We start from the raw sequence: 16295 nt of genomic DNA on the forward strand, positions 1-16295 counted from the left end.
TGCAAAATATGTTAGTTACTCCCATTAGGCAACAAATCAACTAAGGATCCCTCATCAACTTCTTTGGTTCAGCTATAAGGCACCCCTACTCAGAGATCTTCCATCTCCAGCTCAGGCATGGCCAACAGGCATCTAATAACCTGTCCTTAAGTCATAGAATCAGAATTGTTCATGAGTTGTCCTGATATATGTCAGCAATGCTGTTAATTCATTGAAGAAAAAAGAAACTCATTAAATCTGTGTTCAATGATTTTAGAGCAAAGAACACATAGAGTAAGTATTACACACAAAATAAGATTAAGCTGACAGGTATATACTAAGGTACAAAAACAAGTGTTTGACTTGGAAATTGAATTTTATTTACAAATGTTCTCTTTTAAACACAGATGCCTTTCTACCCCTTTTAAAGCATTATTTACTAATTTCCAGAAAAACCATTTACATTGTCTTAATCTTTCTGCATAAAACGGTATTATGGGGTAAACAAATATGGGATGGTCTAAGACATAAAAACAAAACAAAAGACAATTTATCCACCATGAATGCTCTAGTGACTGACAGAATGAAGAATCACCAATCACACCCCTTAATGTGCTGCTCCAAGAAACGTGATAATTTGGGGAGGTAAATGCTTAACAATAAAGTCTTCTTACATAGTGTGGTTTAATGGTGATTGTTTAGGATTGCTCTAACAGGCTACTATTTATGCTGATTTAAAAAAAGAAGTCATCATTGTTAAAAAGGGCATAGACTTTTCTATACAGATTTTTCTTTAACCTTTGGAAATATGTAGATACTGATCTGGTCTCATCATTCAGGCCAATTAATAACAAATGCATGAATCAAACTTAAAATGAAACTTAAAAACACAATCAACATGTGACTATCCATCTTAAGAAAATTAGAACTCTCCCAGAAATCAGAGTATTGCTCCTCAATAGTTACTATGGATTTGAATTTTTCATAGCTGAGACAGTATACAAACACAATACTTAACCAACGAGTTCAAAATAAAACAATCCAGATTACCTAACATTTTATATTTTAAAAATCCTTTAAATTTTATCTAGGAGGATAATCGTTCTCACATCATAACTAAGTCACAAGAACTCTGAAAAAAAATTCACCCCTGAGAAGTCAGAGAGAGGAATCTCTAAAAACACGGAAGTGACAGTGCTGCACCCTTTTAACAATCTTTTCCGCAGCATGAACTTTTATCAGCAGTCAGCAATCGAATGTGTTCCAATCCTCGGTAGTTATGGCCTCTGATGATCCGATCTTTTTACAATAAAACTGTAAGTGCAACATTTTAAAAAATCAGATAAATAGGGACTCTGGTTTTATTGTAAGGTTTACATTTTTGTCAAGTCCAAGGAGAGCCAGCTAAGATATGTATACTTCAATAAAGACTGAAGTAATAACTTCTGCCGGCAGGTTGTCTTCGGAGTCTCCATTTCCCCCATTGATCTTCACCCAAATAGTAAAAGTAATACAATTGCAATTGAGTTTACTATTATCAATGGCACTGCAAAGAAAAAACAAATTTAATTATTAAATCAGAAAAAAACTAAGTCATAGTTACTAGCATCAGGAAGGTAGAAATACAGAATGTCATCAGAATCACATTGCAAGTCCTTATCACATAGCAGCATTCAAACATGCACTGGATCATAAAATCCAAAACTTATTTGAAAGAGGGCTTGTGTGACTGGGATAAGGGTCACACTGGCACAACTAGATCAATACAAAGTAATCTGGGGATAGTGCTAGAGCAGCTCCGGGAACACAAGCAAACTGGACCCGGGCAGGAGTAGACCCACAGGGTCACCAGCAACATCTGACATTAGAAACATAGTGCAAAGAAGATTCTGTAGCTTCATCACTAAATGAAGAATGAACTTACTTATCATTCTACCCAAAGCTGTGATGAAAGCAGCTAACAGACAGACAGAGGTAGAGGTAGTAAGAGACTCTAATTTTAACAGTTTCTAATAAAAGGTTTTGAACTCCCAAGTTGTTCTAAAATATTTTCTAATAAAATAACAGACATGGGGCCTGTATTTTTCTCTTGAAAGTCTTACAGGACTCTAGATAACTTTTCTACTTAGAAGCAAAAAGATCTTCTAAAAGGCAAGAACACTAATGTCTTTCAACCCCGAGAGGTGACATACAGGTAGCAAAGAAACATCACATGGCTGAGCACTCCATCTGCATCAGTTGGCTTAAACAGAGAGAAAAGGCAAGAGCGGAAAGAAACTAGTGACTTTTTAAGCGGGAAAGCCAAGTCAAACAGAAAAATGTTCCCACTAAAAATGACATTCACACTTGGAAGTTTTGCTACTTAAACCACAAAATTAAAGTGAAAGAGTGTTCTATTAGTTTTACTTCTTACCTCTCATCACGGTTCTTACAGATCGAATAAGGTTCATTAGCTGAGATTTAATTCCTGGCTCTTCTCCGAATCCTCCAATTCCCTGGTCTGTTCCCCAGCCAACTGCATAACATAAAGATGATAAGCTGTGTTAAAATCTATTATGCACTTGCCTTGCTCCCTCATTAGTCACCTTCTAAAACATAACTCTGAGTCTCTGTTAAAGACATAAAATATATCATATGATTTAAAAATTTTAGAGTATATTTTTTACTTTTGATAAGCAGCACATTTAATTTCCCTTTTAATTTTATAAAATAAACTACAGCCTAGTAAATTATTCCATGGCACTAAATTCAGTAAAGATGACTGTTGTGACAACCTAACTCTTTTCTTTCTTCTTTTTTAAACAAAACATTTTTCAGGTCAGAACTGAGAACCAAAGCATACTGTCAAGTTGAATAATACATTAGTTCAACTCAGAATTCATAAAACCCAACGTAATTATTAGTATAAAGGTGTTGTATCTAAGTTTCAGTACGTGTGCACCTGGGGAAATGTTAATACAAACCTGTTCACAGCTTGGATAGGCCTCCATGGCATGCCAACAGAGGTATATCTTTTTAACTTGACCATTTCTCCTCATTTCTCAATTTTGAGGTGAGGAATTTAGCCTACTATCTAACTCTAATCCCACTTATTTTTAGTAAATGGGTCTTTTACCTTCTTCTATCATTTTCCTGATAATATAAATCATTACTTCTTTACCTTTATTTGTTCATCTTTTTTTTATTGCCTTACACATTCTACTAGAGGCTCACACATCCTCATTTCTGCAATGTCCTTCCCTTGTCCTTATTTCAGGTCCACTTTTCATATCTCATATGACTACGTATTTTTTTAATCTCCTATGACTACAGGGCTTAATTAATTCCTGACACGCTAACCCTTTAACCTGAAGATGGAGAAAAAGTTTTTATTTTATACATGAAAGAACCAAGTATCAGGTAACAAGATTTCATATTGCTTAATCAACTTTTACTTGGTTGAAATAAAGGTTAAATAATGATTGCTTTTTTGGTCACATCAATACTGAGATATGCTACGGTATAAAACTCAAGTTCACAACAGAATAGGTATGTTTTGGCTCCCACTCACCCTTCAAGACCTAGCTACCTGTGCTCACAGCCTTCCTAGTCCACAGAGGTGTTACTCGTTTCGAGCTCCCAGAGTTCAACCTCCATCACAGTGGTTAAGATCACAGCCTCTACCATCTTTGGCCAGACTCTCAATAGATGCCTCTGCAATTTCATCTCAACCTCTTTCTCCCTTAAAGGGCCAGATCTTTCTAGCTCACAATGTGTGATGATTTCCATCATCTACTGAGTGAAGTTAGAAGCTCCTTAAATTAACATCCTAGCCCTGTATCATACCACAACCCTCCAAGTATTGCTGTTCACACTCAATTCCCACTAACTGCTATACATGTTAAAGGCAGCTTTTGAATCCAGGTCTCAGTTCAGTTCAGTTGCTCAGTCGTGTCTGACTCTTTGCAACCCCATGAACTGCAGCACGCCAGGCCTCCCTGTCCATCACCAACTCCCAGAGTCCACCCAAACCCATGTCCATCAAGTTGGTGATGCCATCCAACCATCTCATCCTCTGTCATCCCCTTCTCCTCCCGCCCTCAATCTTTCCCAGCATCAGGGTCTTTTCAAATGAGTCATTTCTTCACATCAGGTGGCCAAAGTATTGGAGTTTCAGCTTCAGCATCAGTCCTTTCAATGAATATTCAGGACTGATCTCCTTTAGGATGGGCTGCTTGGATCTCCTTGCAGTCCAAGGGACTCTCAAGAGTCTTTTCCAACACCACAGTTCAAAAGCATCAATTCTTCAGTGCTCAGCCTTCTTTACAGTCCAACTCTCACATCCATACATGACCACTGGAAAAACCATAGCCTTGACTAGATGGACCTTTGTTGGCAAAGTAATCCAGGTCTGTCTGACTTTAAAGTCAAGGCCTTTCCTAATTCCCCTCTATGTCATAATAAAACTTGTTTTACCCAAACAGTAACTACTGATTGTAAGTCATATTATAAATTCCTAGAACTAAATTTAGTCTTTCTTTACCTTTCCCTTCTCCTCCACCCCGGAGCAAGTACTTAATATACATTTGTGGAATTAAACTGAATTTATAGCAAACCAAGTTAACTTTGGATAAAGAAAGGTATGGTAAACCCTAAGATCGTTTCCAAAGAACCATGTTTCTTTATTTTTAAGATACACAAAGCGTAACACAAACCAATCATTCAGTTGTAGCTTTGAGGGAGGGAGGAAGAAATCCTCCAACATTAAATGCATACATCTCCCCAAGTTAAAAACAATCTCAAACCTGCATTTTGCTTGTTTCCTACTTCTGGATCTCTGGCAAGCAAATTTTATTTATGCTGTTTCTCCAACATTTACTTTTACTATATAACAAGTTCTACTATAATTTCTTTCTCCCACATACTTTCTAGGTATTTTCTTTCTCTCACTTTTCTAGGTAGCTCAAATCAGTATTCTCCACTATATGGCAATTCTCTTTTTGTCATCTAAGTTCAGAGGTGTGGTACCAGCCTTTAACTACTTATAATGTGGTGAAAATTCTAATCATGTCTTGAAAAGACATAAAACACAGAATGGCCACCACCACCAGTTGTATTATTTTCCAAACCAGATTAGTCTTGCTCATATAAACCAACTTAACAACTCTGCACAGTAAGAAAGCAGCCTGGTTCAGGTAAACATAATGGTTACTGTAAGGAAGAATGTTTCCTTGACCCTCTTAGGGTCCTTGGTTATGTCTGAAAATTAAACTGACAAAGACATTAACAGAAAAGCATACAAAGTTTTTTAAGGTTTTACATGTACCTGGGAGTCTTCACAAGAAAATGAAGACCTAAAAAGTGAGCATAACAGGAAACTTTTCTATGTTTTAGACAATGGAATAAATTTGTGAAGAATTAACAAGAAAAGGCATTTGGGCTATGGGTAAGATAATAAAGTAATACAGTCTGTCTGGCCCTCAGTTCCCTGTCTCTGGTGCTAAGAATGTCTCTCTTCCTTCTGGTATGGGGAGGATACCTTTCACATGAGAAACTTATCTCCTGCTTTCAGGAAACAAGGGGCATCCGGGGGGAGGGTGGGCTGATTGCTCTGCTTCTGGTGTTTTCTCTAACTCCTTCACCTTAAGATGTTCAACACGCCACAGTGACTTATTTGGGGGTAGCATGTCCTGAACCCTATCAATGGACACACACTTTTAAGTTAGACTTCTCCCGAAATCTACTAATAAGACAGTGTATGTCCAACTCTTTGAGACCCCGTGGACTGTAGTTCCTCTGTCCATGGAATTTTCTAGGCAAGAAGACTGGAGTGGGTTGCCATTTCCAGGGGACTTTCCCGACCCAGGAATCCAACTCATATCTCCTGTGTCTCCTGCACTGGCAGGTGGATTCTCTTACCACTGAGCTTACAAGAGTAATAAGAAAGAAGTCCCCAGGCAAGAGAAGTTAATCAGAACAACAACAAAAAAAGATAGACAATAACTGACTTAGCAGAGAAAACTGAAACTTAAACCTCCAGGGAGCACACAATAAAAAACTGAGGCGAATCGTGCCGAGAATCCAGAAAACTTGAGAGAAACTTCAAAATGCCAGTGAGGGTGACGCAGTTTTGGAAACACAGGAGGACTAAATGAAAGTCCCCACAGGAGCAGTAAGCGCCACTCATCCCTGCCTCCCTTTCCCTAGACTGAACTGATGGGAAGAGTTTCTCTCTCTCTCAACCCCTCAGGAGACAGGTTTACTCTCAGTGGAGACTGAAGCAGGGAAGCTCCAGACCTGGGGAAATCTCAGGAAGGTGGACTGAATTAATTAGGGTCTACAAACCCAAGTGTCAGACTCCTGCCCGCTTTCCCTGCTTGTGTATCACATAAGTCTGGAACATAAGAATACATACATTCTGCAGACAGGAAGTTGCACAATTACTCTGGAAATTGACCAGCTGCCCGGGAAGACTTCAGTTAGTGACATACAGGGGGCTTTAATGAAACGGCAAATTTAACTGGGACGCCCACTGGTGAGTAAATCCCAACCATATACACAGAGCTTCCAAAGAGCCTCTCAAGGTTTACTCTTAGAGTGAACTGACAGTCGAGAGGGAACAATTCTGAACATGGTAGGACGGAGTGAAGCCAGAAAAGAAGGCTCTGAGGAAGAATGCAAGAAGTTCATTAAAAAAACAAAACAACGAACATCCTTAGAGAAAAACTATTGTAGCTTAAGAATCAAAGCTACTCCATTTTGTAAGGTTCGGGGAAAAGAGCCTTTGGGAATCCCCTGACCTCACCCCACCACCTGCGAACCAATCAGAACCCTTGGCCAGCCTGGGAAATTCGAGTCAAGCCCAGGAAAGGAAAACCAATCAGAACTCAACACCTAACCCTTCATCAGAAGGTGACCAATCAGACCCGGAGACACCCGGTTTTTGAATTTTTCACTCGATAATACCCTATATAAGCAATGTAACCCAGCGCTCAGGGCTCCTCCCTATAGCTGCTGCCTCGGTATCGGTGGGAGCCCCAGCTCGAGCTTGGTAATAAAAACTCTCTTGCTTTTGCATCAGATATCAGCTCCCTGGTGGTCACTGGGAGATTTCGCGACTTGGGCAAAACATAGCTACAAAACTCAGAGAACAAGATGCCATGAAAAAGGGAACGTAAAAAAGGAGCACTTGTTCTTGCTCTATCAGCACAAAAAGTTCAAAAGAGGCTGACACACTAAGCTGAAGACACCTACAAGACAAGAAAAACATTAAAAAAGGAGTATCAATATGTCAAAATAACTGGAGTTCCAGAAAGAGCAAAGAAAAAACAGGAAAATTTGTCTAATGAGGAGGCCAAAAAGCACACAGAAAGATGTTCAACATCACTAATTATCAGAGAAAAGGAAGTCAAAACTACAACGAGGTATTAACTGACACAGGTCAGAATGGCCATCATCAAAAAATCTACAAACAATAAATGCTGGAGAGGGTGTGAAGAAAAGGGGAGCCTCTTACACTGTTGGTGGGAATGTAAACTGATACAGTCACTACGCCGCTATGGAGAACAGTATGGAGATTCCTTAAAAACTAAAACTAGAACTACCATATGATCCAGCAATCCTACTTCTAGGCATATACCCAGAGAAAAACATAATTCAAAAAGATACATGCACCCCAATGTTCAACAGCCAGGACATGGAACCAACATAAGTGTCCATCAACAGAGGAATAGATAAAGATGACATGGTGCATATATACAATGGAATACTATTCAGCCATAAGAACAAAATAATGCCATCTGCAGCAACAAGGAAGGACCTAGAGACTGTTTGTCATACTGAGTGAAGTCAGAAAGACGTATCACTATGATATCACTTATATGTGGAGTCAAAAAAAAGGGGGGGTACAAATGAACTTACAAAATATAAGTACAGTCATGGATGTAGAAAACAAATTTATCATTACCAAGGGATGGAGGAGGGATAATCTGGGAAATATTAGGGTTAACATAAACACACTACTATATATAAAAAATAAGATAATAAGAACCTGCTGTATAGCACAAGGAACTCTACTCAACACTCTATAATGGCCTAATGGGAAAAGAATCTTAAAAAAAAATAAAGGATATAACTGATTCACTTTGCTGTACACCTGAAACTAACACAAACGCTGTAAATCAACTCTACTCCAGTAAAAGCTTTTAGAAGAATTATCAATCACATATTAAGAGATGATATCCCAGAACTGAGGGATATGAGCCTTTAGGCCAAATGGGCCCCATCAGGGTACAGCCCAATGAATGAAAAGGAGACCCATAGACTGCCACATTATTGTAAAATTTCAGACCTCTAAAGATAAAAGGGCTTCCCAGGTAGTGCTAGTGGTAAAGAACCTTCCTGCCAATGCAGGAGACGTAAGAGATGGGGGTTCACCTCCTGGGTTGGGAAGATCCTCTGGAGGAGGACACAGCAACCCACTCCAGTATTCTTGCCTGGAGAATCCCATGAACAGAGGAGCCTGGTGGGCTACAGAACATAGGGTCGCAAAGGGTCAGACATGACTGAAGGGACTGTGCATGCAAAGGTAAAGAGAATACCCTAAAGGGTCTCTACCTGCAAAGAGTCAGGAATCAGAATGGCATTAGACTTAACATCAATAAAGGAAATGACAAAATTAAATGGAATAATGTTCTTAGAACTTTAGAAAAAGTGGTTCCAATCTAGAATTCTACACTTGAACCACAGATCAACTAGAAGAATAAAATTACGATTTTTTTTTTACTGTTCAGCTGTAATATTCAGTCATATTAAATATGGAATACTGATATTACCAATAATTGGCTGGAGATGTGAGAGGCAGAGAAGGGAAGTATGTGTGTATTTGCGCTTACACAAGAATGACTGTGCTAAACCCTTTCACAATAGTAGGTCAATGATTTGAAACTTGAAAGAGTTGAAAATAATTGCTTTAGAAGAATAGAGGATAAAGACTGAACTCTGCAGCTTTCTTGTCCATAGCTAGAGGGCCCAGCAGAAAACAAATGATAAGACCAGCCAGCAGCTGATGCTGCCAACTGTAAACACCACAGAATGTTCTTCCCCTGCCCAGACTTCAAAAAGTCACACACAAAAGGGTAATCCATCCAGGTTCAGTCAACAATCCTCAGCTAGATACATTTTGAAGAAAAAGTATTAACTACAGTTTTGAGGCCACTGGCAAACCTCAGGTTCTTTGAGATCAGTTTCCATTTCTATGAAAGAAAATGAACGTGCTTTATTTTATGTCACCAAGTTTGCAGTGCTATCGTAAATGTAAAAGTACCTAATAAACCACACAAGAACTCTACTAATGTAAGTTTGAAAAAATTACCTTTATCAAAAAGAGCACTGCTGAAGTGAATGATCTAGTATACTTAGACTAATCTCTCTTGGTTCAATATAATTCCCAATTCAACACAATCATTTCCATTTAACCCTTGACGAAATTAAACAAATGCTTTTCAGTAATATATATTTAAATAGAAACATATATCTATAGAGTTTCTTCAATGTTTTATAAACTGCCACGCTCATCTATGTCTATCATACGGAAGGCCTATGGAATACCTTGTTCATTTCTCTGTGGTGGTGGTTTAGTTGCTGAGCCATGTCTGACTCTTGACACCCCATGCACTGTAGCCTCACAGATTGCTCTGAATACTGGAGTGGGTTGTCATTTCCTTCTCCAGGGGGATTTTCTGACTCAGGGATTGAACCTGTGTCTCCCGTGCTACAGGCAGATTTTTTTACCGCTAAGCCACCAGAGAAGCCCTCATTTCTCTGTACATTGATGCAAATCTGACTTACTGGTTTCTGTTTTTTAATATTTACTTATTTAGCTGCATTAGGTCTTGGCTGCAGCACATGGAATCTTTAGCCCAGGGACTGAACCCAGGCCCCCTGCATTGGGAGCATGGCATCTTAGCCACTGGACCACCAGGGGAGTCTCCTGACTGACTGTTAAGATCTACCTCCTTTAGGAATTTCTCTATTATTTACGCTCACACAACTCTCACTGGGGGGTTTTCATAGATGTTATCAGATTGTTTCTCGAATGTTTTATCATGAAAGGGTATGCTAAGTCGCTTCAGTCGTGTCCGACTGTGCGGCCCCATAGACAGCAGCCCACCAGGCTCCACCGTCCCTGGGATTCTCCAGTCAAGAACCCTGGAGTGGGTTGCCATTTCCTTCTCCAATGCATGAAAGTGAAACGTGAAAGTGAAGTCGCTCAGTCGTGTCCGACTCTGTGCCGCCTCTGTGCGACCCCATGGACTGCAGCCCACCAGGCTCCTCCAGCCAGGGGATCCTCCAGGCAAGAGTACTGGAGTGGGTTGCCATTTCCTTCTCCATGAAAGGGTATGGGGTTTTGTCAAGTTTTTTTCTGCATCTGTTATAACCATGTGATTTTTATTTTACTAATATGATGAATCAAATTGATTTTAAAAGGTTAAATCAACCCTGCACTCCTGGGGTAAATCCCACCTGGTTTCGTTTGCCAGTGTTCTGCACAGAATTTTCGTGTTTATATTCATCAGAGATACTGGTCTGGGGTTTCTTTTCTTGTGCTCTGTCTGGTTTTCATACCAAGTTAATACTGGCTTCAAGGCATGAGTTGGGATGTCCTCTCTCCTCTCTATTTTGGTATTAAGTTTTCTTTAAATGTTTGACAGAGTCCAGCAATGAAGCCTGGGTTTTCCTTTGTTCAAAGTTTTTAAACTACTAACTCAATCTCTTTACAAGTTATAGGTCTAATCAGTCAGTTCAATAGTTTGTGGTCTTTCTAGAAACTTGTCCGTTTCATTTAAATCATCTAATTTGTTGGCATACAGTTGTTCACACCATTCCCTTAAAATCCTTTTCATTCTCTAAGGTAGTGATGTCTCCTTTCATCACTGACTTTAGTCATCTGAGTCTTTTTTTCTCAGTCGAGGTAAATGTTTGCCAATTTTGTTGATCTTCTGAGAGAACTAGCTTTTAGTTTTGTTAATTTTCTTTATTGTTTTTCTGGTCTGTATTTCATTAATTTTCACTGTAATCTTTATTATTTCCTCCCCCCACCCCCCCCCCCCCAGTGGGGGAGGAGGGAGAACTGGATATTCTCACTGAGAGACTCACTGCTCTTACTGAGCTTTCATAGATTTTCTTGGCAGAAAAAAAAGTTTCTCTGTCTGTTGTATACTCTTATGACAATTCCCGGTGACTCTGAATGTTTGTTTTTTAAATAATATTCACTAGTTATAGTGGTTTCATTGAAAAGAGGGTCCAGTGGAGGTTCTCACACCAACATTTTGGAAGTGCTCTCCATTAATAATTGTATTTCCAAATAATCTGGTTAAAAGTGGGCAGAGGACTTGAATAGATATTTTTCCAAAGACATAAAAATGGCCAACAAGTACATGAAAATGTATTCAACATCACTATTCATCAGAGAAATGCAAGTCAAAGCCACAGTGGAATATCACCTCACACTTGTAAGAACACTTGTAAGAACGGCTATTACCAAAAAAACAAGAGACAATAAATGCTGGCAAGGATGTGGAAAAAAGGGAACCTTTGTGCACTGTCCACAGGAATGTAAATTTGTACAGGTGCACTATGGAAAGCAGGATGAAGGTTCCTCAAAAAATTTAAAACAGAGGCACATTTAGTAATCCCATTTCTGGGTATTTATCCAAAAGAGATGAAATCATTATCTTGAAGAGATATTCACACTCCTATATTCACTGCAGCACTATTCACAATTGCCAGGACATGAAAACAATCTAAGTATTCACTCACAAATGAATAAAGAAAATGTAATGTACATATACAGTGAAATGTTATTCAGCCACAAATAAGGAAAGCTTGACATATGTGACAACAAAGATGGACCCTGAGGACACTATGCTAACTGAAATAACTCAGAGGAAGACTACTACTGTACTATCTCACCTGTATGTGGGATCTAAAACCACTGAACTCACAGAAAGAGACAGCAGTATGGCGGTTGCCAGGAGCTGAGTGAGGGGGAAATCAGGAGATACTGGTCAAAAGGTACTCTCAGTTACTAAATGAGCAATTTGGGGATCTACTGTCCAGCATGGTGACCAACATGCAGTGGTCATGCAGTGTGGTTAACACACTGCACTGTTTACTTGAAAGCTGCTCTGAAAGTAAATCTTAAATGTTCTCACTGAAACAATATCTACAACAAAATGATAATTATGTAAGGTGAAGGATATGTTAACCAACCTTACTGTGGTAAGCATTCTGCAATATATTTGCGTACCAAATCATCACAGATATGTCTTACACAATGTTATACATCAATTCAATCTCAAAGCTGGGGGAAAAAAAAAGAATGATGTATTACATTTATAAACAGCTAATTCCCACTTAATAGCCTCAATTCTGTCTCCTGGCCTGCAAAAGCTTGCTATGTATTTTTAATATGGCCCTTTCAGAAAAAAAAAAAATTGGCTTTCTTCCAGCTTTATTTTTACCTTTCCCACTTAGATCTACAATGTTCTTGCAATTGACTTTTGTGTTTAGCGTGAAGCAGAGGGTCAAGATTCATTTACTTCTTTTTGAATATCCAGTTAACCCAGAATCTTTTATCGACCTTCCTATCACACTCTGCTGTTACCTTTATTAAGTGTCCATATAAATATATGTCTATATTTGGATTCTCCACTCTGCTCCATTGTTCTATTGTCCAAAAACCTTTTATTAAATTTCCTTCTCCTTAATTAGCCAGAATTGGCTTCTGCTGCTTGCAACCAAGAACCCTGACATGAATAAATAATTTCAGGACTCAATCCTTGAACCTCTCTGAGAAACAGCCTTCATTCCAACGGTTTGAAATTACCAGCCAACACTAAAAATTCCCATGTGTAAATCCTCCCCAAACCTCCCTTCTGGGTGCCAGACCTGTATACACAAATGCCTACATGACATCTCCACTTAGAAGTCTGAAAGGTAACCAAAAATACACTAATTCCTATTCCTATTCTAGGACTTAGCTTTAAATGGTATTTCCTTAGGAACCAACACTGTCCTAATTCAACCAGGAGGTTATATTCCCATGGTTCTTACCTAGTTCTCTTCCTTCAAAGCATTTATCCTAGACTCAGTTATCTGTATAATTATTTATCTGTTTTACCTCTCTGAGAACAAAGACAGTGTGTCGTGCTCGCTGCTACATCTTTTCACCTTGGTCACAGTGATTGGCCTATTTGCTCTAAGGAATGGAGAAAAACTTCCTGCCACCAAATCTAGGAACCTGCTTCTCCAGCTAACTTTTCCTCCTTTTTCAATAAAGAAAGTATCCCACCTCCCACTTATGCCATCTCCTCCATGTGTACCTTAGGTCCCATCTCCACCCACCTTCTCAGAATCCTTGAGCTATCAATCACCTCATTTCTCTCCTGTATCTTTTATTTTTCTCCCATTACTATTTCCTTCCTGTTAGCCATTCTTTTTTCTAACCTTTAATTATGAAAGTTCTAAAACATATTTATCACTCAGATTTAATAACTTGCTGATTTTTTACATCTTTTATATTGGAGTATAGTTGATTTACAACATTGTGTAATAATTGTTGACTTGGGGGACTTCCCTCATGGCTCAGTAGTTAAGAATCCGTCTGCCAATGCAGGAGACACAGGTTCAATCCCTGATCTGGAAACCACCCAAGTGCCATGGAGCAACTAAGCCCCGCTCTTGAGCCTGGGAGCCATAAGTACGGAAGCCCACACCTCTAGAGCCCGTGCTTTGCAGCAGCAGAAGCCACTGCACTGAGAAGCCTGCACACCACAACTAGAGAAAGCCAGCGCAGCACCCAGGACCTAGCACAGCCAAAACTAAATAATTCGATAATTTTTTAAATTATTGATTTCTTTTTTGGCCTTATGTGCTTCATCTTTTTCTCTGCTTGATTTCTTTAAAAATAAATTGCTGGTACTATAGTATTTCACTCCTAAACATTTCAGTATGCATCTTTATCACACTAACAAGATGTACAGTGATTCCTTAATATCATCTAGTATCTAGTCCATACGAGAATCTTCAAAATGTTTTTTACAGTTGATGTGTGAAGTAGAAGTCAACCAAGGTCCACATGCTGCATATGAATACCTTCTTACATCTCTTCTGTCTTTTTTATATTTGTATATTTGCTTCAGTGTTCACTTTCTCCCCAAGTTTTTCATGGCACTGACTTAACAAAAGAACCTTAGTTCTCACTGTTGCTGCTGACACCTAAAAACAAAACCACCACAAAACATATCCCGGTATCCCCTTGCAGCTACCATTTCTTCATTTCCTCCAACTTCGTGTAAAGCAGGGATGAAAACAGTACCTGTCTCACAGGGTTCCTGTAAGGGTTACACAAGTTAGTATGTGTAAAGCACTGGATACAGATCTCTGGCACACGGTTAGTGTTAAAGCATTAAGTATCATTATTGTTCTTATATCCATTCAACTTGTATTATACTCACAATATCTACTTGCCCTATTTGAAATGGTGCTTTCCACATCCACTCTTCTACACTTCTGATCTGTTCTCCATAAAGTACCCAGAAAGATCTTGCAAATAACACAAATCTGGTCACATCACTGCCCTGCTTAGGACCTTTCCAATTTTCACACCAGCTTTTTACTCCTCACTTCCTGACCCTTCACCTAATGTTTACTGATACATTTCACGTTTCAGGTTAGACATATTTCCTCCAAGATTTCAAAGACTCACAAGCTAGTATGTCTCAACACATCTCTTTTGTAACATTCTGCATACTTGTTATTGGTACTTCTTCAGTTTTTACTTAGGAGAAGGCAATGGCACCCCACTCCAGTACTCTTGCCTGGAAAATCCCATGGACGGAGGAGCCTGGTGGGCTGCAGTCCATGGGGTCGCTAAGAGTCAGACACGACTGAGCGATTTCACTTTCACGCATTGGAGAAGGAAATGGCAACCCACTCCAGTGTTCTTGCCTGGAGAATCCCAGGGACGGGGGAGCCTGGTGGGCTGCCGTCTCTGGGGTTGCACAGAGTCGGACACGACTGATGCGACTTAGCAGCAGCAGCAGCAGAAGCAGCAGCTTTTACTTAGAGTAACTTCCATTAGAAGGGTAGGATAACTGTTGTAACCTCAGTTCCTATTACATGGGCCTGGTACATATTTGTGCTCAATAAATCTCTCCTGAAGGAATAAATGAAACGAATCAATCTTGCTCATGGGTTTGAGTTTCAGTGATCTACACTGACATGTTCCGCACGCTGTGACAAATGATGTACCATCATGCAGTATCCTGCGGTAATGGTGCCTCAGACAGAAAAAAAGCAGCCTGCCCAAGTGGCATGGAGCTCGCTGGATTGCGAGATCCCGGTAGGAATAATTTGTCTTCCCTGTACGCTCAGATTCCAGGCTGGCGCATCACAGGCACCCGATAAACTGCGCTGAATAAATTTTTCTTGGAATGCGCATGGCTGGATGTTGTGATAATCCCAACAGGCTTCCTTTCCTCTTATCTCCAAAGCCCAGGAACCCCTATGACCCTCCCATCAGTTCCTTCTTCAAACTACCCACGCTCCAAAATGAGCCACGCCCCTCCCTCTTTCACTGAAAACTCACACCTCAGATTTTTGACAGTTAAAAGCAGCTATGGAAACGTGCACCAAATTCCTAGCCTAAACTACTCGCAGGCAGTGGAGTCCCCGGCTCTACTCCTTATCTCCGCTTCCCGACCCCGAGGGCAGGCACCCAGCGGGCGTCCAACCCTAACCTTAACCCTAATTGATTTTATAGAACAATCTTCACTCCCGTGAGACGAGAGTGGCTCGGCTTCCCCGCCCAAAGAAGGGCCCCAAAGGGGCGAGCCCTTGGTCGCCCGTCAGTCCCTGCCCAGGTGGTCCTCTCACGCGGCCCTACTCGGGTCCGCGATCCCCAAGCTCCGCCGCCGCCCCCTCAGTCCGGCCCATCGGCCCGACTCACTGTTCTTGAGGAAACGCTCCTCGTGAAGCACGGCGATGGCATTGACGCAGAGAAGGGCCGCCTGCAGCAGCGAGTACAACGTAAAGGCCATGGCCACCCACCCGGAGGCCCAACTGATTCCTCTCCCCCGGCGGCAAGTGACGTGGCGCGGCCACGTCCAGCGCTTCCTACGGCAGCCAGCGAGGCCCAAAACGCGCTCTGAGAAGCTCCGCCCCCACCCCCACGGGCTCTGAGAAGCTCCGCCCCGTCTGGCTAAGACCCGCCCTACGCTCACCTCTGTAGGGCGTGTCTGCTGAGCTGCGTAGACCCGCGCGGTCCAATGCGG

At 40.5% G+C, this 16295-nt stretch overlaps 1 protein-coding gene across 1 annotated transcript; it reads right to left on the reverse strand.

Moving 5' to 3' along the window:
• Positions 1-336: 336 nt before the first annotated feature.
• Positions 337-16195, reverse strand: IER3IP1 (immediate early response 3 interacting protein 1). Its single transcript, XM_069568488.1, has 3 exons — positions 15971-16195; positions 2393-2494; positions 337-1525 (listed from the first exon to the last, which is right to left on the reverse strand). Exons 1-3 carry the CDS (start codon positions 16059-16061, stop codon positions 1470-1472), a joined length of 249 nt encoding a protein of 82 aa, XP_069424589.1. The 5' UTR covers positions 16062-16195; the 3' UTR covers positions 337-1469.
• Between the last annotated feature and the right edge of the window lie 100 nt (positions 16196-16295).

This window comes from Ovis canadensis, chromosome 23 (genome assembly GCF_042477335.2).
Source record: "Ovis canadensis isolate MfBH-ARS-UI-01 breed Bighorn chromosome 23, ARS-UI_OviCan_v2, whole genome shotgun sequence".
Taxonomy (NCBI): Eukaryota; Metazoa; Chordata; class Mammalia; order Artiodactyla; family Bovidae; genus Ovis; species Ovis canadensis.